Source organism: Caretta caretta, chromosome 7 (assembly GCF_965140235.1).
Source record: "Caretta caretta isolate rCarCar2 chromosome 7, rCarCar1.hap1, whole genome shotgun sequence".
Lineage (NCBI taxonomy): Eukaryota > Metazoa > Chordata > Testudines > Cheloniidae > Caretta > Caretta caretta.
Window position 1 is genome coordinate 27,683,424 of NC_134212.1, and position 26,211 is coordinate 27,709,634.

Genomic DNA, 26,211 nt, shown 5'->3' on the forward strand with positions numbered 1-26,211 from the left:
GCTTTGTCTGTTTGTAAATGTACTCTATATATAGTTGCACTATATACTCTATGTTTTTTTCAATATTAATTCTTTACTCTCTCTAGTAATTGCTATTAAAACATTTTTCACACTGGTATCCAACATACCACACTTTTCCTCAAAATCTAGACTTGGACATAACTAGTTATCTCAGATGCCAAGATGACCGGTGCACTATAAGAATGTGAATACAAAAGAAAAGAACAGAACTATGGGTAATGATTGGTAAATATTGTCTTTATGATGGCAACCACTGTGCTGTATTTTCTATGCCAGCATAAAAACCATACAATAGTTTGCAAATGTAGAAGCTAATGTAACTTAAAATTGTGTAATTAAAAAAAAACCCTAGGTTTTAACATTAAATGTGTTTAATGTACTGGAGAAGTCAAATGACTATTAGTATTTATTGACAAGAGCTTTATGAGATGGCTTTAAATCTTTTCCTTTGCTGACATCTTTTTTTCTAACATGTCCAAGACTGCTGTTTTGATACCACAGGAAAATAGCGGTCTATATTCGTATCTTTAAAAAGAAAAGGAGTACTTGTGGCACCTTAGAGACTAACCAATTTATTTGAGCATAAGCTTTCGTGAGCTACAGCTCACTTCATCGGATGCAACTCACAAAAGCTTATGCTCAAATAAATTGGTTAGTCTCTAAGGTGCCACAAGTACTCCTTTTCTTTTTGCAAATACAGACTCACACGGCTGCTACTCTGAAACCATTCATATCTTTGTAGTTTGCTTGTTGATTTTAATTATTTTTTGAGAGATTAAACTTGTGGCTTTTGCCAAACGTAGTTAAAATAAGGAATGACAAATTACTAAACGGTTTAATGCTACATTATTTCATAACATACTTATTAATTAGCACTTGATGCTGTAGTAAGTAATCAGGCCACTGAATAGCCTGCAGATTAATTGTACAAGCATCTCCATAAACAAAATGTGGCCTGCTATGGAGACTGTCACTTGTTTTAGTCTAATGATATACACTCTGATAAACAAAGTGTATTTGGCTCTGAATTCATACAAAACGACAGAACAGCTGCAGTTGTTAAAGATTACATAATTATTAGGGCAAAGTGAAAGAAAGGCTAAAGCTGGAAGAAACTTAATGAATGATAGTATTTGGCATGATACTAGAAAAAAACTAGAATTTTGAAAAATCTTCTGTAACTTTCAAAACAATTGCTTCATGAGAAATTGCTTGCAATTAAACCTAATTTCTAACTAAGCAATGATCTGAGTATAGAGAGACCCTGGAGAGACAGTTAATATCACAAAGATGTGTCTGCTGCTACTTTGTCTTGCAAGCTTATAAAATTCATTGCAGTGTCCACAGAGCTTTCATGGCGATGATGTGATCCATTCCAGAAAAAGTGCGGAGCTTGTGAAAAACTGAATGGGAAAACTGAACGTTTCTTCAGTTACCACAAACTTTCCTTCTAGTTCTCTCACTTTTAATGGACAGGACAGTATTCTATCTTAGTACAAATATATTGGAATAGCACACTTAATAAAAATGCATAGGCCCGCGTGTGTCAGTATGAACCTGACATGCCAAACCTACGAAAAAAACACAGAAATTGGGCTTCTGTTTGGCTTAATTGGCTTGCGAGTTGCTTGTTGGCTAACTTTTGGCTTGTAGCTTGTTTGGCTTGTTGCTTTTTTTTTTTTGACCGGCTCCCGGCAAGCAGGGGCAAGGGGGAGCAAGCAGGGGCAATGGGGGAGAGAGTCAGGAGTGCACAGTGGGCCCACCAGAGTCCCAGACAGCACGCCGGGGGGATCTAGTCACCTAGAGTGTTGGGGTTCTTAGGGACTGGCTTGTTTTGAAATGGGAATAGCTTCATTTTTGGCTTATTGTGAAAGTCGGGGTGCTTATTTACTGCATGAAAGCTGGCAACTTTGGTATGAACATATTCTGGTTCATAGGGTTTTTTGCTGCTTTGGCTATGTCTCTCAATATTATTTTCTAACTGCATGTATTTAACAGTTTCAGCAGAAGGGGTTTGTATTTAGGTGAGGTGGAAAAGCAGGTACAGTACTTTGAAGGCAGAGATAGTACGGACAACAGCTATTCTTCTGGTGTTGAAAGAAGGTTCCAATGTAATGGAGTTGTGTGATTCTTTTGATGAAGGAAAGTTGAAACATAGTGAAAGAACTCTCCAGGGAAAAGAGGTAGTTTTAAAATCCATGAAGAAAAAATAAGAATCTGATATTGAAATTTCTAGATAAGGGGTCAAATTAATCTCTCACTCAACTGCAATGTGTTTCATTTCTTGCAGAATTAAAGACTGTTAAAATAGGCTGAATCTGTTTATCAGCTTAGCCCACTTCCCTGATGTCATTTTCACCTCCCTCCCTCCCCTTGCAGTGACCATTCCCCATTACCATCCTAGTCCCAACTACCCCTGGCTTTTGCTCATAGCAGGAGAGGAGAACTGTCATAAATATAAAGGGAAGGGTAAACCCCTTTGAAATCCCTCCTGGCCAGGGGAAAGCTCCTCTCACCTGTAAAGGGTTAAGAAGCTAAAGGTAACCTCGCTGGCACCTGACCAAAATGACCAATGAGGAGACAAGATACTTTCAAAAGCTGGGAGGAGGGAGAGGAACAAAGGGTCTGTCTGTGTGCTGCTCTTGCCAGAGACAGAACAGGAATGGAGTCTTAGAACTTTTAGTAAGTAATCTAGCTAGGTATGTGTTAGATTATGATTCCTTTAAATGGCTGAGAAAAGCATTGTGCTGAATAGAATAACTATTTCTGTCTGTGCATCTTTTTTGTAACTTAAGGTTTTGCCTAGAGGGGTTCTCTATGTTTTTGAATCTAATTACCCTGGAAGATATCTACCATCCTGATTTTACAGGGGGGATTTCTTTATTTCTATTTACTTCTATTTTTTATTAAAAGTCTTCTTGTAAAAACTGAATGCTTTTTCATTGTTCTCAGATCCAAGGGTTTGGGTCTGTGGTCACCTATGCAAATTGGTGAGGCTTTTTATCCAACATTTCCCAGGAAACGGGGGGTGCAAGTGTTGGGAGGATTGTTCATTGTTCTTAAGATCCAAGGGTCTGGGTCTGTAGTCACCTAGGCAACTTGGTGAGGCTTTTTACCAAACCTTGTCCAGGAAGTGGGGTGCAAGGTTTTGGGAAGTATTTTGGGGGGACAGACGCGTCCAAACAGCTCTTCCCCAGTAACCAGTAATTGTTTGGTGGTGGTAGCGGCCATTCCAAGGATAACGGGTGTAATATTTTGTACCTTGGGGAAGTTTTGACCTAAGCTGGTAAAGATAAGCTTAGGAGGTTTTCCATGCAGGTCCCCACATCTGTACCCTAGAGTTCAGAGTGGGGGAGGAACCTTGACAAGAACAGTGTCCCATATTCCACTGTCTCCATAGTCCATTACTTCTAAAATTAATTTAAAAGCAACCGCAACAGTATGCCTCAGTGGGTTACAACACCCCCTGAACTCTGCTCAGTAATAAAACTCTGCCAGAGAAGCCTGTAAGTAGTCACCTGGACTGATGACATTTATTCTGAAAATATATTTGTAAGTGGCTAACATAGGTCTTTACATAGTATCCTAAGGAAAAATGAATAAGCTATGGCTATTTTGAGTGAGTTTATATTTCATTATTCAAATCAACTCTTTGCAGTATCTATAAGCAATTCATCCACATATCAGTGTGCTTTTTATTCCTCTGGGAAGCAATATGGATCTGATGAAGTGAGCTGTAGCTCACAAAAGCTTTTGCTCCAATAAATTGGTTAGTCTCTAAGGTGCCACAAGTCCTCCTTTTCTTTTTGCGAATACAGACTAACACAGCTGCTACTCTGAAACCTGTCAATATGGATAATATTTCTCTAAAAATACGATGTTTCCGATTGTGAATTGTAGAGTAGCAGAATGGCATTGTTTACTATGTGAAATGCAGAGAACAGACATACAGTTGCTGCTGTTGATACTAAAGATTCTTACTTGTGAATTGTGACTGAGTTTCTTAAATGATCATTTTATTGCGGGTGTATCTAATGAGCCATGTGAAAGTTGTGGAAGTCCTAGACCAAGAACTGAAGATTCAGAAGTATTGCTCAGATGTAATGTCTGGAATTAATCCTACTATTGCACTTTCTGTCATTCTGCAACTGATCAAAATGCAGATTACCACATATCCCTATATTACTTAATGTCGGATTCAATTTAATTGATCAAAACGTTTTTATGCCACCCAGATGATGCTCAACTATTATGAGCAGTATTTTACTATTCAAAATAGCTAAGTATGATTTAATATTTTACTCTCTGGAATACACTGCGACATAATTTATATTTGGCTGAAACCCATTTTGAAATCACATCCAGAATCAATTTGGGCTGGTTTATCCTGTAAGTAAGTTAAAGGTTTGGGGAGAGTAACTACACAAACTTTTGCCAGCTAAAGCCACATTCTCCTTATTTATTATTTACCTTCCAGAAAACCCAGACTAAAGAATAAGGCTCAGATATGTGGGACATAATACATGGCAGCACTTTCATTTAGCCTGCACATTGTCAATCACTTTTCATTCTTCATAGGAACTAAGAACTGAATGTCATTGCATTATTTTTAAGTTAAGTACCTCTGACACATTAAAAGTATGTCTGCCTAAACACTTTCAGGCACAGAAATGTCATTGTCAATAATGCTGCTTACACGCTTACACTAGATGAAGACAAAGAGCCAATGAGCTGTGACAGCTATTTAATTCAGCACGATATATTTAGTTCATGTGCCTATATTGTGATGCACCCCTACAAACACTTTGTGAATTGTCTGACATAGTAAGGCCTGATGCTGCACATTTTCAATATATCCACGCAAGAAACAGGGCCTGATCCAAAGCCCACTGAAATCAACGGAAAGACTCTTGTTGACTTCAATGTATTTTGGGTCAGGTCCATTGAGAAGAAATATTTAAAAAGATCATTACTTGCACATTTAAAAGCTAGGTCAGGAATTAACACAGTACCCTTAAAACATAGCTACCTTACCTACCACTTTAGCTATTTTTGAATAATTGCTGTAACTTCAGGACAAAACATGTTCATACAGGTTGACTTTCAAAGGTTGCTGAGGAGGCACCCACATCACACTGACTTTCAATGGGAACTGGACCCCTAATTCTCTTAGGCCTTTGGGGAAAATCCCAGCCTCAAATATTTTGGAATATATTCCTAGTTGCAGTGAATGTGTTTGTATTTTCTCTGTAAAGGACCATGCAAACCTACATTATGATTTAACATTTTACATAGTAATCATGTAACTTCTTTTGTTTAGGCAGTCCTGTTTCAAGTTGAATAACTTTGCCAATGGCCCTACTTTTTGATATCAGGATCCACAAACACTTTGGAATACGTAGCAGTGAAAGCTGCAGAGATGGTGGTGATGGTCGTTTCTTAAAATTCTTTCCTAAATGCAGTATCAGTTAAACTTTCAGCAACGGTGGAACTATTTAATGTTTCAAACATGAAGTGTACCATTACAGCTTTTAAATGCTAGCGTGCATGAGTTTAACATCCACACACTCTCACACGAGAACTCAAACGTGCTCATGCACAAACTCACACCTCTTCTCCACAAGACTTTTCTGCCAGTAAAAGGGGTGAGGTTGGGCCTAATGGATGTGAGCCAGGCAAGTAACACTTTGGGAGAAGGGAGAGGAATATGCCTGGTGCTGAACCTCAGACTGAAAAGTGTTGTCAGTGCTCTCCTCCAAGGTCTGTGGAAGGGACAGTTTGGGTTTTTCAGCTGCAATCAGGTACTTAAAAGGCAGTTCTATTTGGCAGAAAGACAAGCAGAGTAGGCTTAGTAGCCAAACCAGAGTAGGCTTAGTAACTACTTTTAGAGTCTTTCAAATGTAGCAGAGCTGCAACAAGGCAAAGTTTGATTTTAAAGGGGAAATAAGGCTTGTAAACTACTGGCTCTAGGCAAATATTAAAAAGGCAGTTTGTCAAACAGGGAAGGGCTAGTTGTATTTGCTAAGAAAGCTAGAGGAGAATTTATAGTAAAATAAGCTACAATTTGACTATTTGACTCCACTGAAAAATACAATTTTGTTTGAATTTAGGAGGGAATAGCTTTTCAAATGCAAGTAAATAACTAAGTTGTGAGCATGGTCAAACCAAACAGCCATTTGAAAATCAAAGAAATTTTGATTCAAACAAACACTGTTTATGCATTTTTCTGACCACATTTATTATCTGCTAGTTTAGATAAGTCAGATATTAGAAAATTTTGATGTACAGCTTTTTTCCTCAGTATTTGCTAATTATAGAGGGACATCTGGCTGATATGTTGCTTTTTTCTTCCTATCTTGAAAATTTCTCCTCTGCCTGCAAGATATCTCAGATGATAGCAAAAAAAGACTTCTCTGCACCTCCTCATTCCACACTGGAGCTGACTGAATGTTGAAAAAATAGTGTTTGTGAACATTTGACAACCAATCCCATACCAATCAAATAAGTAAATAGTTTCTGAATAACTCAAAAGAAAAACTGTTCATTCAAACTATTTGCAATAACTTTTGAATAGAAAATACATTAGTAGAAATCAGGATCACTTCATGAACAAATCACAAACTGAAATGGCCAAATGTTTTATGCAAATGAATTATCTGATGAATTTAGCCCATTAGTCTAACAGTAATTGAGTACATTAGAACTTTTATTGTAGACTATATTATTGCTCTAAACAAATCTAATATCAAAATGAGCACAGTGAAATGACATGCATAGAACAAAGACTACAAAATACAAAACCAGATGGGATGAACCACATATTTAAATATTGGGTAAAATTTTCAAAAGCACCTAATTGCTTGGGATGTAGGAACTTGGGTTTCGAAGAGATTTTGATGCTTTTTGAATGAGATTTAGGCTCGTAAGTGATTTAAGTACTTTTGAACATTTTACCCATTATGTGTAATGTAATACACATTAACTCGTGTCACAAAGCAGGCAATTTTTTTGCACTTTCATTGGTGATATGATCCACTGCATAGTTAGGTTACATGACAAAGAAGGGACAGCAGAAATATTAGAACAAACCCACTGGGCAGTCATGCCCAATTTCCTGATATATTTTCCCAACCAGCCATTTCTGTGAAACAATTTGTGCTTTTAAACAACCATCATCAGTGACTGTAACAAGACAGCAGAATAGGTGATGCAGACCGAATGGCAATTTTTTTTGCCAATCTCTGTAGGATAGATAATTTTGTTACAGTTTAGTGCATATCCCCCATACACACACAGTACTTGATGTACTGTGTAAGCAGCATAGTTCTGACGAAACAATTGTATTCCTTCAAGGAAGTGTCCTCTTCCACTGAATTGCAAAAGCTACAGGTACCAAAATACACACAAAATAGCTTTAAAATACCTAAATCGTACTGTACAAATGAGAAACTCAATCTCTATTTCCCAGTAGATTATATGCAGTTGTTGCAATTAACTCAGTAGTCAATACACACATTTTATTGCTGACTTAGAACAACGCTTCCTTAGCTCTCGTCCCCTAACAACTCCTACTCTATTTGTGCTACATTGATGACATCTTCATCATCTGGACCCATGGAAAAGAAGCCCTTGAGGAATTCCACCATGATTTCAACAATTTCCATCCCACCATCAACCTCAGCCTAGACCAATCCACAGAAGCGGTCCATTTGCTGGACACTACTGTGCTAATAAGTGATGGTCACATAAACACCACCCTATACCGGAAACCTACTGACTGCTATACTTACCTACATGCCTCCAGCTTCCGTCCAGGACACTCCACACGATCCATTGTCTACAGCCAAGCTCTAAGATACAACCGCATTTGCTCCAACCCTCAGACAGAGACAAACACCTACATGATCTCTATCAAGCATTCTTAAAATTAAAATACCCACCTGCAGAAGTGAAAAAAACAGATTGACAGAGCCAGAAGAGTACCCAGAAGTCACCTACTACAGGACAAGCTCAACAAAGAAAATAACAGAACACCACTAGCCGTCACCTTCAGCCCCAACTAAAACCTCTCCAGCGCATCATCAGAGATTTACAATCTATCCTGAAAAATGATCCCTCACTCTCACAGATCTTGGGAGGCAGATCAATCCTCGCTTACAGACAGCCCCCCACCCTGAAGCAAATACTCACGAGCAACCACACACCACACAACAAAAACACTAACCCAGGAACCTATCCTTGCAACAAAGCCCGATGCAAACTCTGTCCACATATTTATTCAAGTGACACCATCATAGGACCTAATCACATTAGCCACACCATCAGGGGCTCGTTCACATGCACATCTCCAGTGTGATATATGCCATCATGTGCCAGCAATGCCCCTCTGCCATGTACATTGGCCAAACCGGACAGTCTCTACGCAAAAGAATAAATGGACACAAATCTGACATCAGGAATCATAACATTCAAAAACCGGTAGGAGAACACTTCAACCTCTGTGGCCACTCAGTAAAAGATTTAAGGGTGGCAATTTTGCAACAGAAAAGCTTCAAAAACAGACTCCAATGAGAAACTGCTGAGCTTGAATTAATATGCAAACTAGATACCATTAACTTGGGTTTGAATAGAGACTGGGAGCGGCTGGGTCATTACAGATATTGAATCCTCACACCTTCTTGTCAACTGTCTAAATGGGCCATCTTGATTATCACTACAAAAGTTTTTTTTTTCTCCTACTGATAATACCTGATCTTAACTAATTAGCCCCTCTCAGTTTATATGGTAACTTCCAACTTATCTGTATGTATATATCTTACTATATGTTCCATTCTATGCATCCAATGAAGTGAGCTGTAGCTCATGAAAGATTATGCTCTAATAAATTTGTTAGTCTCTGTCATAAATATAAAGGGAAGGGTAAACACCTTTAAAATCCCTCCTGGCCAGAGGAAAAATCCTTTCACCTGTAAAGGGTTAAGAAGCTAGGATAACCTCGCTGGCACCTGACCAAAATGACCAATGAGGAGACAAGATACTTTCAAAAGCTGGGAGGAGGGAGAAAAACAAAGGGTCTGTGTCTGTCTGTGTGATGCTTTTGCTGGGGACAGAACAGGAATGGAGTCTTAGAACTTAGTAAGTAATCTAGCTAGATATGCATTAGAAGTTGATTTCTTTAAATGGCTGAGAAATTAAGCTGTGCTGAATACAATGGATATTCCTGTCTGTGCGTCTTTTTGTAACTTTTTGTAACTTTTTTGTAACTTTGCCACCATTCTTCCCTTATACAGGGACTCTTAGACTTTAAGGCCATAAGGGACCATCATGGTCACCTAGTCTGACCTGCACATCACAGGCCACAAACCCAATCCTGTAATGGGCCCATAAACTCTGGCTGTTACTGAAGTCCTATCTTGATTAAAGACTTTAGGTAACAGAGAATCCACTGTTTACTTGAGCTCAAGCCAGCAAGTGACCCATGCCAAACGCTGCAGAGGAAGGCAAAAACCAACCAGGGTTTCTGTGGATCTGACTGGGGAAAAATTCCTTCCTGATGCCAAATATGGTGATCGGTTAGACTCAGAGCATGTGGGTGAGATACACCAGCCAGATACCTCCCTGTCTAGTGTCCCAATTCCAGTCACTGGAGATATTTGCTAACAGCAGTCATGGACGGGTCACATGTTATTGTAGGAAATCTCATCATACTGTCCCCTCCATAAACTTATCAAGCTGAGACTTAAAACAAGTTAGGGGTTTTGCCCCACTACTCCCCTTGGAAGGCTGTTCCAAAACTTCACTTCTCTGATGGTTAGAAACCTGTGTCTAATTTCAATACTAGACTTATCAATGGCCAGTTTATATCCATTTGTTCTTCTGCCAGCATCAGTCTCTAACTTAAAGAACTTAAAGACAAAGCCCTGGCTGGGACGATTTAGTTGGAGGTTGGTCCTGCTTTGAGCAGGGGGTTGGACTAGATGACCTCCCAAGGTCTCTTCCAACCCTAATCTTCTATGATTCTATGAACTCCTGTCATTCCCTGGTGTTTATCCCTCTGATGTATTTACAGAGAGCAATCATATCTCTCCTCAACCTTCGTTTTGTTCAGCTAAACAAGCCAAGCTCTTTAAGTCTCCTCTTGTAAGGTAGTAGCCCCTTACTGCACCTGTTCCAGTTTGAATTTATCTTCCTTAAACTTGGGAGATCAGAATTGCACACACTATTCCTGATGAGGTATCACCAGCACCTTGCATAATGGTAATAATACTTCCTGTCTCTACTGAAAATACCTCACCCGATGCCGTAGGAATGCATTAGTCTTTTTCATGGCTGCACCACATTGGCAGTTTATAGTCATCCTGTGACTGACCAATACACCCAGATCTTTTTCCTCCTCTATTGATTCCAACTAGCATATCCCCAGCTTATAGAAGAAAAATCTTGTTGTTAGTTCTTAAGAGGATGACTTTGCATTATTAAATTTTATCCCATTTCTATTACTTCAGTTTTCAATGTCATCCAAATCCTCTTGTACGATATCCTGGTCCTCCTCCATATTGGCAATACCTCCTAACTGTGTGCCATCCACAGATTTTAATAGTACAGTCTCACTTTTTGTGCCAAGATCATTAATGAAAGAGTTAAATAAGATTGGTCCCAAGATCAGTACTCCACCAGTAACCTAGCTCCAGTCTGACAGTTCACCTTTTAGCATGACCTGGTATAGTCTCCCCTTTAACCAGTTCTTTACCCACTTTTCATTTCTCATATTAATTCCCATCTTCTCCAATTTAACCAATAATTTCCCACGTAGAACTGTTTCAAATGCTTTACTGAAATCCACATAGATTAGGTCTGCTGCATTTCCTTTGTCTAGAAAATCAGTTATCTTCTCAGAGATCAATTTGGTCTGGTATGATCTACCTTTTGTAAAACCATGTTGTATTTTATTCCCAATTATTCTTTACCTCTATGTCCCTTAACCACTCACTCTTTCGAAGTTTGTTCTTAGACTTTGCATACAATTGAGGTCAAACTAACAGGCTTGTCATTTCCTGAATCACTTTTCTTCCTTTCTTGAATAAAGGTACTATTTTTGCAATTCTCCAGTCATAGGGTGTGACCCTCGAGTTTATGAATTCATTAAAAATCCTTGCTATTGGGCTCGCAATTTCATGTGCAAGCTCCTTTAATATTATTGGATGGAGATTATCCAGACCCCCTGAGCTGGTTCCATTAAACTGTCTAAGTTTGGCTTCCACCTCAAATTTGGTAATTTCTACTTCCATAGCCTCATTCTCATTCGCCACCCTGTCACTGCCCCCAAGCTTCTCATTACTCTTGTTAAAAACTGAGGCAACATATTCATTTATGTGTTGGCCCATACCTAGATTATCTTTAACCTCCACCCCATCTTAACTACTTAGTGGCCCCCCTTCTTCTTTCCTTGTTTTCTTTTAACTTATATGATTAAAGAATATTTTACTATTGGTTTTAATTTCCTTTTGCATGGTTCAGCTCTGCTTGGCTTTTGGCAGTTCTCACTTTTTCTCCCATTTTCTGATCTCCAAGGGACACGAAATATCTGGGTCAAATATCGGGGTAATGATTGGAAACATTTAATTTGAAATTGCTTACTCTACCATCTTTGCTCTTCTAAATTATCATATAAATGATCTTACTAGGGTTGGATTTTCCTGGTGCAACACTTATAGTGAGAAGCATACACTAAACTAGTGATACCAAGTAGTTAAAACATACTGTATAAACTCATTTTAATCTGCACTAAAATGTATGTAAGCAATAAGGTTGTATTTACTAACTGACCTGAAAGACTACTGTGAATAAGTCACATTGTATCTTGTGAGCAACTTGGAACAAAAATCCAAGAGGTATAGGCCAAGATTTTTAGAAGTGATTAGTGGATGCCCAACATCAGATACCTTAAAGGGATCTGATTTTTCAGAGGGTGGCTGTTCAGTACTTTCTGAAAATCAAGTCTCACACTCATTTATGCAATTTTTTTTGACACTCATTTAAGGGGTTCATTGTACTTGTTGTACCTTCTCTGTTATAAATGGGTGTCTAAATATAGCAGTTAATGAGTCATTTCCTTTAGCAAAGCCTTAATTCCTTGATTTTAACAGGTTTAATATCACTTTTAAATCCATCACTTATTACTAAATCTAGAAGAAAGTTTGAAAATATTTGGCTAGAATGTTAAATCTTTTCTTTCATTAAAAATTATGATCAATGAAGTCATAGCTGTTGTTTTGAGGATGTCAAAATGGCCTTAATGAGACACAAAAGTCATAGTCTAGCTCACAAAAAAAAAAGTTTTGGGCAATAATTTTATTACATGTGGATAGCACGTATTACACAAATTGATACAGACATGAACACTTCTGAGGTCGACTGTTCCATCGCCTGACTGATTTCACTGTTTGGACTCTGCCCCACCCGCCACTCTTTCCATTATTTAGCTTGACTTTTCATTTTACTAGCTGCAGGCCATTTTCCATTGTTTTGGTCCTTTTGACCACCCTGGCTACAAAAAAAACCCCACAATTTCAATTGGCGTAATTCTTTTTACCTTCACTTACCAAGAATTATTGTGTAGCTTTGCTGGTGTGGGATGAACACATTAACATGGGAGACAAAATATCCTATACAGTGTTTGATCCCACAGTCTTTATTCAAATAAATCTCCTACTGAAGTCAAAATAAATGTTCCCTGAGAAATGACTGAAGGATTGTGTTTGAAATTTTCACAGTGTTTTGAGAACTTTCTAGAAGAAAACTGTTATTATAATTTTAGACAGTCTGGTATGAAAAGCTGAAACTTCAGTGTTACATAGAAAAACTACAGTTGCTTTCATTTGTTTAAAGATTTTTGTTTTAACATTCCTCTTTGTGCATAAATATGGAATCTGATTCTATGTAACTTTTGAGAACAGTGAGACAGTTATAATTTAAAGCAATTTAAACCAGTATGGTGTGAGCTGAAAAAAAAAAGTGACTAAATCTGATTAATATCCAGCTATTTCTATTGAAATTATTTATATATTATTCCAGTAAGCTTATTTGCTCAAAGTAACTAAACGAACATTTTTTTCTTACCTGCGGAGTCACATAACAGACTATTTTTAAATAGGACAAGAACAATTAATGTAATAAATTCTAATAATGGGATCTGGTTTATTCAAAAATATCATTATAACACAGTGATATGCATCGCATCCTATATCCTTTTTGCTTTGTTACTCTCATTCCTTACCTCTTTGTTGGCTCTGTCTGCTTGTACTAACGTTCCATTCAGACACGGTTCTACATAGTGAAGTTCTTCATTATACTGTGGGGGGGGGAGTGGGAAGATGGAAAATTTAATTAAAGACTTTGAAAGATACAATTTATTTTAATGATTTAGAGCTACAGTAAAAAATCCATATAAAACAAAAACAATAGAATTCAATTCATTTAAAAAAAAACTGGGCTTGGGATTTTTTTTCTTCATATCATTCTTAGTATTTCAAAGGCTAGAATTTTAAAAAGAGAGGACCTACGTGATCAAATGCCAGAATACAGGTAGGTTTAGTGCATAGTACATAGTTAAATAAACCACACTACAGCAACAGATACAAATGTTCTGAATCTTAGGAAGACTGACTGATCGAAAAACCTCCCAGGTTGGAATCTGGATAGTATTAAGAATTCAATACTGATACAGTTCCAGCCTTAATTCCCAATCCTCTGCTTCATTTTGAGCAAACACTGACAAATATTTGAGTCAAGGCATGACATATTTTGGGGGGATGGTATTGTAGGAACTGAGCCAAAGCTCTATGAATTTGAACCCATTCTGGAAATGTTTGAAAGTGATCAATCAGAGATTGGCAGTCTTTGTAAAACTAGCCTCAATCACTTGGGTCCAGAGTCTTAAAAGGTATTAGGTGTTGCTCCACTCACTACTGCAAGGCCTATGTGACTTAGATGGCTACAGTCTGGTCTGCACTACAGCACTAGGTTGACATAAGGCAGTTATGTCATAGGTTAACATAAGGCAGCTTATGTCAACCTAATTATGGAAGTGTAGACACTTAAATTTCGCTCCAACTGACGTAACTGCCCTACTATGCTGACTTAAGAACTCCACCTCTACGTGCGGCGTAGAGTCAAGGTCGATGTAGTTAGGTCAGCACAGTGACAATCTGTTCAAGTGCTCCTGGTGAGGACATGTACTGCTGATACAAGGAGCAAAGAGGAGACATGCACAAGTGATGTAATTACTGTGGTGGCTGTATGCCAATGTAAGTTCGGTACACTTAATTTTGTAGTGTAAACGTGGCCTAAGTCCCACTTTCAAAAGTGAATCAAGCATTGAGAATAGTAAGTCCCATGGACGTCCGGTGAGATGTATGTGCCTCAACTTTTGAAAATGAGACTTAGTTGTCTCAGTCACTTGGGCTGAAAGCCTCAAAAGTGTTTAGGGTCCTAATCACCACTGATCTGAGGCTTGCAACCCTGAGCAGAGAATGCCAAAATACCTTTTAAAAACTGGGTATTAGTCTTACAGCATGAATGTTACCCTTATTCTTCCTTTTCTGTCTATTCTTCTGCAGCAGTATCACAAGCCAAAATATGGAGGGGGAGGCCTTTCTGCTTGGTTTCACCTCTCAACAGATACCAAGTGAATCAGTAGAATAACCATGACAGCCAACGAAAGAGGACAGCAAGTTCAGCCAAAAGTATTCAGAGAAGACATTTCACATGATTAATGTAAGAACTCACTCCGCCTCTCTCCATCTCAATGGGAATAAAAAGAGTCTTACAATGATTAATTGCAAAAGTGTGCTAACATAAGGTTCTTCCCACATTACAAGTCTGCATGGTCCATGTCTGGCTGGGACTCTGGATTTATTCTACATTCTCTTCAACTTCACACTGCTCCTTTTCTCATATTCTGTCTAACCCTAGACCCCCTGCAGCCTTCTCCTTCTTGGACCATCAGTCATCATCATTCATGTGGACACTGACGGCAGTGCTCTCCAACACTCATTAATTAATTACATGCTCATTAGTGCATGGGGCAGGATATTTAATTTGATCAGTGCCAAACTATTCTGGAGGCATTGTGCCAAATTCTGTTAGTTATACACTGGTATAACTCTCAAATAACTACACTCACTGACTGCACCGGCTATAGTCTGTATTCAGACTGAGTAACAGAATAATTGGATTACTGTATCAACGGCATGTGTTACCTGGTCAGTGATTCTCTGTTCTGCAGCTAGTGTGTACACATCTCTAATGATTTTAATGCAGTCAATATCAATCCATTCTGAGGATTCCTATGCACACTATGACAAAGTTCCTCCTCTGCCTTGGTGGATCCTGTGCGTTCTGGCGGATTTGTTCTCCTCAGAGGTTCACAGCAGTCCTCTTTTGTTAGTGGCACAAACCTGCCATTCACTCAGCTAACCTCATCACTGGCCAGCATGGGGGAAAGGGAAAAAAATCTCCGTAGTCTCTGTTGTCCCACGTAGTGGGTCAGGGACAGGCCAGATCCCTTTCCAAATTAGACCTTTCCCTCTGGTGTGTCTCACAGACCAGGTCAACTCCTCCTGTGTCAGATCAGAAGTCTGGGGGGAAAGGGGGAACCCAGCCCGCCCTCTACTCCGGGTTCCAGCCCAGGGCCCTGTGGACAGCAGCTGTCTACAACATCTCCTGTAACAGCTGCATGACAGCTACAACTCCCTGGGCTACTTCCCCATGGTCTCCCCCAAGCACCTTCTTTATCCCCACTGCAGGACCTTCCCTCCTGATGAGAGATAGCATTTGTACTCCTCAGTCCTCCAGCAGCACGCCCTCTCACTTCCAGCTCCTTGCACGACCAGACCAACTGAAGGGAGGTCTTTTTTACACCAGATACCCTGATTAGCTGACCTGCCTCAATTGGTTCTAGTAGATTCCTAATTTGCTCCAGATGTCCTAATTAGTCTGCCTGCCTTAATTGGATCTAGTAAGTTCCTGATTATTCTGGCAAAGCACCTGTTATCTTACCCACGGAAAAGAGACCCGCTGAATCTGGGGGCTAATGTATCTACCTTCTATCACTCTCCTGTAGCCATCTGGCCTGGCCCTGTCACAACACCGATAGCTCCACGGGTCAAATGAAAAAGCCAAAATAGCAATGGGAGATCAGGGCCTCTTGAGAAAATGCTGTACATATCTCAGAATTACAGAAGCTCCTTGTTCTGATAAATACTATACTTTTTCCTGCAATGCTCACCTCCATTTCTTCTATTCTGCCACCACACATGGAATGTCCTTCCAAACCAAGGATGCCAAATCCACACCAAATCCATGTTTAAATACATCCTCACCACTCTCTTCTTCCATGGCTACCACCAACAAAACCCAAAATCTATGTCAAACACTACCACACTGAGAAAATAAATTTAAACTATTTCCCCCTCTGGGTTTTGCAGCATGTCCTTTCCACACTATATGTTCCACTTAAGCCTGATTCTACAGTTTGATCTGTGTGGGCAAACCCCGGTGGCATTGCAAGTTCAAGGCCTTAGAAAACGTGACGACCTCCTGCCTTTATGTGTGTGTCTTACATAGCGCCAAGCACATGGTCTATACTTAGCCAATCAACAACAACAACAACAACAACGTGACTCCATAATGTTTTATGGAAATATGCTTATGAGTGTGAATTTGATGTAACTAGAATATGGTTTATGAAAAAGATCTCTTGTAAGGTATCATTACAAAGTTATGACCTACTGAATATATTCATCCTATTTGTATGCATGTATCATCCTTGTGTCTGAAGCTAGAAATATGAAGTATAACTCTGAGGTCCTATTGTAACTATGCAAAGTGTGAGCCATTAATGGTGGTTCAGAATCTTGATGGCTCCCATTGACTAGGACAATTGGTTGTAGATGGTTTATTTACCTGCAAGCCTTCCTGTGGAAGTGTGGGCCAACCCGTGGGTAATGAAAAATGAGGTTTTACAGTGACATGTGAGCATGTCACATGATACTGGAATCCATCTTAAATCTGGTACTTTTCCATTTAGAAGGAGGGGTGGGAACCCAGAGAGACAAAAGATTCCCATCTTGTGCCAAAGCTATAAAAGGGGGTGGAACAGAACAAGGGAGGCTGCCAGTCATGAGAACACCCCTAGTTTCACCTAAGATATCTGCTGGAACAAACAAGCACTGTACCAGGGAAGGAGTCTAGGAAGGAGTCTAGTCTGTGAAAGAAGCTTTTTGGAACATCTCTGAGGATGAGATTTTACCTGTAAACAGGTTTCAGAGCAGCACCCGTGTTAGTCTGTATTCGCAAAAGGAAAAGGAGTACTTGTGGCACCTTAGAGACACAAATTTATTTGAGCATAAGCTTTCGTGAGCTACAGCTCACTTCATCGGATGCATTTTTTACCTATAAACAGTTTCTTAATGCTTAGACTTGCGTGTTTTTGCTTTATTTTGCTTGGTGACTTACTTTGCTCTGTCTTACCTGAAACCACTTAAATCCTACTTTTTATACTTAATAAAATCACTTTTGTTTATTATTTAACCGTAAGTGATTAATACCTGGGGGAGCAAACAGCTGTGCATATCTCTCTATCAGTGTTATTGGTGGCGGACAATTTATGAGATTACCCTGTATAAGCTTTATACAGAGTAAGACAGATTTATTTGGGGTTTGGATCCCATTGGGAACTGGGTATCGGGGTGCTGGAGATAGGGGACCTGCTGAACAGTTTTTGGTTAAAGTCTGCAGCTTTGCGGGTGTGGACTAGACCTGGGTCTGTATTGCAGCAGGCTAGCATGTCTGGCTCAATAAGGCAGGGTTCTGGAGTCCCAAGCTGGCAGGGAAAATGGACTCAGAGGTAAATTCAGCATGTCAGGTGACAGTCCCAAGAGGGTCCCTGTGACGAAACCCGTCACAAATAGAATCCACCCCATCATATTTTAATCATTACCTTGGTTTCCAGGATCTTATCCATGTGAGCAAAAGGAGAATATCCAACTGCTGCAGTAGTAACACTGATTTCTTTCCATGCCTCTCACCACTACAAGGCAAATGAATCAGTTTCCTACTTTATAACAGGTCACATCTAAACAGCCTAATTTCAGACTGTTAGAAATCTACGAGGTCCCCTTTCAGTACTATTTTGGATGAATCAGATCATCACAGATAACCAGAAATCCTGTGGACTAGTTAGATTGCTCTGTGTGTGCTTGCCAGGCTCCTCATAACCTCTCCAGGGCTGCACTTTCCACAATTGTGCAGTACCAAGGAAGCCCACATCATCACAAAGATTACACTTTTAGTCCCTTAGCAGTATAATTTTACAGAAGGGACTTCCTTTCCAGAAGAGTATGAATATGATTAAGAATGTTCACTCTGGCATCAAGGTTGCACGAAGAGTCTCATTCTCATTATCATTATATGCACAAGGCATAGAAATTTATTCTTTAGAATCCCAGCCAAATTGTTAGGGGTACTATTTGAGTTTGTGGCTTCTAATTTACCTTGACTACATTAGCATATGTATGCTATCACAATCATATGTATGGTATCACAAGAGAAATTGGATTTGTACGGAGATGCGTGGATCTCTTTCCTTCTGACAGGGCAGGAGGCCACACCTCCTCGCTGCTTCTCAAGCAGGGCTTAGCTCACAGCTAGTGAGTCCACCTGGTGATTAGCCAATTAGCAATTAGTTCTTCTGCCAAATCCCTCAGTCAGGGCAGTGAGCAATTAGTAGGCCTGGCTGACATTCAGCCCAGGCCTTAACTAGTCTTTCAACCCCAATCCCTCAGGCAGTGAAGTTCACCGTTTATATCTCAGGCTGAGTCTGTGTGATACAGCCCAGCAGTTCAGGGTGGGGAATTAACTCCCAACCGGAAGCGACAGCAAATGCGCCAGGTGCCCTAGCTCCAGCAGGTGCCAGACCAATTCAGGCCTCCTGGCCTATTAGTGGGGACATGGCCACCCTTCACAGGTGGGGTGCCCATGGTAGGGGGATGCAGGATGTCCCTCTCCACTGCATCCCAGCCCAGGGCCCTATTAGTGGCAGGGTTGTTCGCCACTAGGTTAGTGGGGATCCGCCCGCAACATGCTGGCCAGTTCACAACAGTTCCACAGCCGAACCCTATTCGGCGTCCCTGGGCTCCTTCCTACCCTCTTGGGGTACCTCGGTTCTGGGGTCATTCTCGGTCTCCCCTGTGTAAACAGCCAACGGAAGTCCCGGCAGTTCATTGGCGTTGCTGGTCTCCAGAAATTCAGGTAACTCTTCTGGTCGGGCAGCCGTCACCTTCAGCTCCAGGCTCCTGCAGCAAGGAAGAGATATCCTGCTCCTCTGGTAGCTCTCCCTGTACTGAGCTAGGAGGCTGGCCTTTTATAGTCCCGCTTCCTGTCCTGCCCCTCTGCTTCCGGGGGGGCAGCCGCGGGTGGTCGGTTCTGCCCACCGGGGGGTGATTTTGGGTCTCTCCCCTTCTGACAGGCGCGGGGCCACACCTCCTTGCTACACCCCTCCACCCCTTCAAATCCAGCCCCCAACCTTTGGGGCTGGCATGCTCTGCCTCCCCCAACCGGGAAAGCCCATCCGCATTTGCATTCTCCTTACCCGCCCTATGGTGAACGGTAAATGGGAACGGCTGCAGAGCAAGGTACCACCTCATCAGTCTCGCATTGGTGTCTCATGTTCTGGAGCCACTTAAGGGGGGCATGATCTATGACTACCACAAAGCTATTCTCCAGGAAGTAGGACCGCAGGGCCTCGACAGCCTACTGACCGCCAGTAGCCTACTGGTCTCCCTCTCAAAGGCGGAGTGTTCTGTTCCCAGGGGAAAAGTTTCTGACTGATGTAGAATATGGGGTGTTCCTCACCATCAAAGGTCTGGGAGAGGACAGCCCCAAGTCCCACGGCCGAAGCATCGGTCTGGACCACAAACTTTCGGTCGAAGTCCAGGCTATATAAAACTGGTTCGCAGCAAAGGTGGTCTTTTAACATCTGAAAGACTTGGGCGCACTCTGGGGACCCGTTGACGCGTTGTGGCTGGCTCTTTGTTAAGAGTTCAGTCAAGGGGGCAGCAATGGAGGCAAACTTGGGGATAAAGCGGTGATAATACCCTACCAGTCCCAAGAACTGCCTTACTTACTTCTTTGTAGTTGCAGCAGGCTGGTTCTGGATTGCCTGGACCTTCCCAACTACAGGCCGTACCTTCCCCCGCCCTAGGACATACCCTAAGTAGGTGGTCTCCTGGAAGCCGATTTGACATTTCTTGGGGTTAGTCGTCAAACCTGCAGCCCGAAGAGACCGCAAGACGGTTGCCACTCGGTTTAGGTGTCCCTCCCAGTGTCGACTGTAAATCACCACATCGTCCAAATAGGCAGCGGCATATTCGAGGTGTGGTTGAAGAAGGTGGTCCATTAACCATTGGAACGCCGCAGGGGCCCCATGAAGTCCGAAAGGCATGTAGGTAAATTGGTAGAGGGAAGTGAAGATCATTCCGTGATCAGTTAGTATTTCCCTTGGTAAGCCTACCTAAGCAAAGATTTTCTGAAGTTCCGGCACGATACACTAGGCAGTGATGGACTTCATGGGGATGGCCTCGGGGAAGCAAGTGGCATAGTCCATGACAACTAGGATGTACTGAAAGCCTATGGTGCTCCTCGTAAGGGGTCCAATTAGATCCATAGTGACACATTCCACCTGGTTATAGGCCCGCCTTAAGGTGAGGTCCTCTTTTTGGTCTCGACAGAAGTCCCCCTCTATGCCCCAGAGAAGTCCCTCATCCTCGGGTGCTACTCGGGGTTCATCTGGAGGGTTCTTCGGCCTCCCTTGGGTGGGTCTAAAGGAACCCCAGGGGGTTGCTCTTCCTCGTCACCCTCGAGAGGGTCTTCTTCCAAACTCAGCCTCTCCGGCCCAGTCTGGAGGGATGCTGTCTGCAGTACCCAGCTGAACTCCAGCCAATCTCTCCCAAAGATGATGGGATAGGGGAGGTTCAGGGCAACTCCCATTGTCAGTTGTCGGGTTACTCCCTGAATTGTGAAGGTCAGTTGAGCACAGGGCTACACCTTCACATCCCCGTGAACACAGCGGAGTTGGATGGGCTTGTGGGTCACGCGATCTGCTGGGACAAGGTTTTCCCGCACCATCGTCAGGCTATGCCCCGAATTCACAAGGGCCTCCCCCTGCCTTCCCCCAAGGATAGCTGGGACGGTCACTTTGGGACTGGAATATTGGCAGGTCCAGACATCCGCGGCATAGACCTGGCCAAAGGGACAGTCCAGGGCGGGGCATTGCCTCTGGAGGTATCCTAACTGGCCACACCTGAAGCAGGGGCCGATCGTGGTGGGACCCGGCCAACCCTCTGAATGCAGAGGATGATCCAGGCTCTCTCTCGGAGGAGTCCTTTGCTCGCTGTCATGGCTCATCAGAGGGCGGGGGTCTTCGGATCAAACCCAGGGGTCCTCCACCGTGTTGGCTGTTTTCATGGCCTAGATGTGGGCGGGTTATCTCCGGAAACCCGGAGTACTTTCCCCCATCTGGCAGGGGGATCCGCCCTAGTCCCAGCAGTCTGTGGGTCACTGGGATCTCGGCTGCTAAGTAGTCCTCCATGAGCCCAACTGCTGCCTTCAGGATTGTAGGCCAATGCCGCAGGACCCACGCCCTCCTTCACCACAAGAGGATGTGGACAAATTGTTCCATAATCACTTGTTCGGCCAGTTCAATGGTCGTGTGTCACTCCAGTTGGAGCCAGCTCCAGCAGTCATCCTTAAGCTCCTGGGTGACAACGCAGGGTCGTGTCCCAAGCGGATAAGTGTCCTCCCGAAACCTACGCCAGAAGGTTTCGGCTGTTGTGTCCAGAGCGTCCAAGATAGCAGTCTTAACTGATCGGTAGTCTCAGGCCTCCTCGTTAGGAAGGCCTTGGTAGGCGGCCTGAGAGGCCCCCATCAAATATGGGGCTAGGAGCATGGCCCATTGTTCTGGGGCCCACGCAGCAGCTGAGGCCGCCTACTCAAATGTAACCAAAAATGCCTCTGGGTCATCTTCAGGACCCATCTTGTGAGCCGGATGGGTAGGGTGGGGGTCACGGGGGCTCCTGCCCCACCTTCCCCCCCTCCCCTCCTACCCCAGCTCAGGATTGATTTTCGATCCTCAGCAGTGATCATATTACAGCAGTAACCAAGTCATCTTTATACCACTGAGCTAGGAAGCTGTAACCATTTCTTTTGGATGTGGGACTTGTTAATGTTACCCAGGCCTTCATAACCTCAAGATTAGACTGTTGCAATTAGATTAGACATGGGGAACATCTTAAAACCATGTAGAGACTGAAAATGGTGCAGTGTACAGCCGCTTCCTTATTCAAGGCAGCTGCTCGTTGGAGTACATGACACCAGGGCTCATGGCTGCCTATTGGACTGCAGGTGGAGTTTCAGGTGTCGATTAGAACACATAGAGCTTAGAACCTGCCTCTCCCTTTGTGCCCTATTTCCACTATTACAGTCAGCAGAGGTGCATGAGCTAAATTCTCCTCAAAATCAGAGAGAGGGAGGGCCTGAGGACTCTGGAACTTGCTCTCCCTCTTGGTCCAAAATAGCCCAAAATTGAGGACCTGTAATACTACCCTGCCTGAATGAATAGTTAGATAAAAAGGAGTTGTTAAAGAAACCAGACAGAAAAAGTAAAACAATAGCCTAGATAAGGAGCATCCCCTCAAACACAATAGCCAGGTTTATAGCCCTGAAAATGGACTCGAGACCCAACACTAGTGACAGGACTGCTTGCCAAAGCAGAGAATCTGGAGATCAAAAGACACCAATCTCTTAAAAGCTCTACCCTACTGAGACCTTGAGGCGATGAGGGTGGGGAGAGCTGTCAATGGCTGCACGCTAACAGAGACACAGATGCAACGTGGTGCCCAGGAAAAACATAGGGGCACCAGGGCCAATTCAGGTCTACTAAGGTCAATGCCAAGCGTGGGTAAGATAACGTGCATGTAGGTTTCTGGCATTTTAAATCCCTTTCTTTAAGCACTCTGTACTTTTTTCTAAATAAATCACTTTGTTTTGAAGAACTTGCCTCTGTGCTACTGCATACTGTTACTACTTACACTCCCAAAGGGAAACTCTGACTGGTACCAAACTCCCTGGTCTTGCTAGGCATCACAGTTGGGTATCAGGGACATACAATCCAGAGACCCAGACAAAAAAAGTGCAGACACAGGCTTGCTACTTGAAAGGGGTTCACCTGGGGGACTGGAAAAGGGTCTCAGAAGGGGAAGCCTATCATGGGACTGTGTATTACTGATTGAGAATCAGCTTTTATAAATATATTTATAGTGCATGTAAATAAAGACAAGATTGCATGTGACTGGGGCATAAGCCAAACCACATCTACAAAAATCCCATGTAAGAAAGAAGTGTAGTTACAAAAGGTGCTAGAAGCCACAAATTCCCATCGTTAGAGCCATACAAACCCTTTAACCCCGTATCAAGAAAAAAATTAGTTACCTACAGTTTGGTATTCATCAAAACCACTCAATAACACTAATGATCCTATATCAACTGACTTACTGTTGTCTGCTTTACCTGCCTTGCCTGATGAACTGCACAACTTCATGCTTAACTGAGCAAGGACATAGAAAATCCATTTCCCTCATTCAACGTAAAGTTGTCGCTTAACTGTCACATACCCTACCACAACATTAATTGTCTAAAGTAAAAAGAGTAACTTCTGTGGTGAAAGCTTTGAATATTCTTGAGTTTCAATTATGTTTTAAATATATTCTCTTCCGTCACATAGTCCCACATCCATATACTCTAGCCACTCCTGTTCCTTGTCTCTACCACACCTAAAATGGGCATTTGATATAATTAGGGCCTTACCAAATTCATGGTCAATTTCGGTCAACTTCACGGTCATGCAGTTTTAAAAATAATAAATTTCATGATTTCAGCTATTTAAATCTGAAATTTCAGGGTGTTGTAATTGTAGGGGTCCAAAAAGATTATTGTAGTGGGGGGTTGTGATATTGCTACCCTTATTTCTGTGCTGCTGCTGGCAGCGGCACTGCCTTCAGAGCTGGGCAGCTGGAGAACAGCTGTAAAGGCAGAGCTGCTGCCAGCAGCAGTGCAGAAGTAAGGATGGCCTGGTATGGTATTGCCACCCCTATTTCTGTACTGCTGCCGCTCTCCTGCCACCCAGCTCTGAAGGCAGCACAGAAGTAAGGATAGCAATATTGCAACCCCCCTAAAATAACCTTGTGACCCCCCCTGCAACTCCCTTTTTGGTCAGGACTCCCAATTTGAGAAACGCTGGTCTCCCACCGTGAAATCTGCATAGTATTAGGTAAAAGCACACAAAAGACCAGATTTCACGGAGGGAGGCCAGATTTCATGGTCCGAGACACATTTTGCATGGCCGTGAATTCGTTAGGGCCCTAGATATAATAAAGAAAGTTTCCCCTGCACCATCCTTTCCCAATTTCGCCTTTAAAATCTCAATCTGATCTTATCTCCCTGGCAATTTAAAATGAAAAAAAATTTCAAACCCAAATTAAATTTTTGACATTGCTGGAGTAAAGTAAAATGGGTGAGCAGCTGATCAACAACTGACTCTAACCAGAAACATTTACTCCTAGAGAGAGGCATGTAACTTGGTATATCCCCCTGCAACAGCTGCTCCTTTTTGTGGAAATTGAGGCTAGAAACATGTGTCTGTTGTAATCTGTATACATTGTTATACTGTATGATCACATAATATTAATGTTTGAAAATATGGCTTTTCCATTCATTCAGTTTCCAAATTCCTCCCTCAAGAGATCTTAAACAAAATCCATAGAGAGAGACAATGAAATTCACCTCTGCTGTACTGAGCCAAGATGAGGCCTTCCACTCTATACCCAGATTAGGGCTGCACAAAGATCCCTGGACAGCCTGATATGGAGCATAACAACAGGCTCAAACCAGGGGAGGTCACCGTAATTTTGTATTTATATGAGTCCTTTATCCCACCACTCTGTACAAGTAGCACAGAATCTATAGCAACTGTACCAGCCCAAAGGCAGGAGAAAACGTATTACAACCCTACATGCTGGCTCAGGTTTGGTTGAAGAGGTGAAATCCAACCATCTACACTTCAATGGCACAAAGCCTGATTTACTCAATCAGGCTGAAGCGAATTACACCCTTCATCTATTCTGAATGAATAGAAGGGCTTCAAATGATGCAATTCTGAACAACCACAACAAATTCTGTTGATATGGTTATAATGGAAATTCTGCACATTAAAAACTGGGGGTCTTATTGCTGCGCCTTGAACTCACCAATAATGATCTCCTCTAATCAACTTGGCTAAAAATCATTTGGCTGAGGCATTTAAATTGATTTAACAAATCTCATCCCAGTTAATATTTTGCTCATTTCATGTACGGCTTATGCTTCTGAAAAGCATTTTTCAAATTTTAGCATTGGACAGAATTAGCACTCTGGCTTTTATGATAATATTGTTAATTTAATGCATGACTTAGAGTTATACTTCAAAGCAAATTGAAAAAAATATGTCTGTTCTCTTGTTGTTGCAGACATCTCTGTTCATGCACTGATGATCTGACCTTAAATTTTAACTTAGACTGCACAAAATCACTCTCATATTTCAACAATACTTTTGTAATTCAATCATCTAGTCCATCAATTTTGGATAGGTTTTGCAATAACCTACCCGTGAAAGCAAAAATGATTTTTAACATTATCTTTTTATGTTTATTTTCTGGAAGGATCCACATTGGATTTTTTTATGTTCTATGTACACAGATATATTTAATAAATAATTTAGTAAAGGAGGAAACAGGCCATAGATATCATATATATACCCTGTCTATTAAAATATTTTTCACTATCCTATTTTATGCATACTTCAATTAACTGAATTTTTAATGATGTTCACATATAGTGACTGTAACTCGTTTTTAGTCAGGCTTTAGTCTTTCATCTGCTCCGAGCCCTTGCCTTCCTGCCATATCTTACTTTCTTTCACTGATATTGTTGCTGATTCTCTACATGGTTTACTCTCGTCCACTTGATTTTTTTGGCCCTCTCCCATTGCAAGATCCATCCTGCCAACCCTGTTTCCTGGCTCACCCCCAATATCTGCTT

The 26,211-nt window shown here is 41.7% G+C and overlaps 1 protein-coding gene across 7 annotated transcripts in view; it reads right to left on the reverse strand.

Moving 5' to 3' along the window:
• The window catches only part of CACNA2D3 (calcium voltage-gated channel auxiliary subunit alpha2delta 3), a 729,133-nt gene that overhangs the window by 370,853 nt on the left and 332,069 nt on the right, over positions 1-26,211 (reverse strand). For all 7 annotated transcript variants that reach the window (XR_007357538.2, XM_048857137.2, XM_075130333.1 and 4 more), the window contains one exon: positions 13,298-13,372. Coding sequence is in view for 6 of the 7 variants with exons in the window: in XM_048857137.2 (XP_048713094.1) it covers positions 13,298-13,372 (75 nt within the window). In the remaining variant the exon portion in view is untranslated. The remainder of the gene's footprint in view (positions 1-13,297; positions 13,373-26,211) is intronic.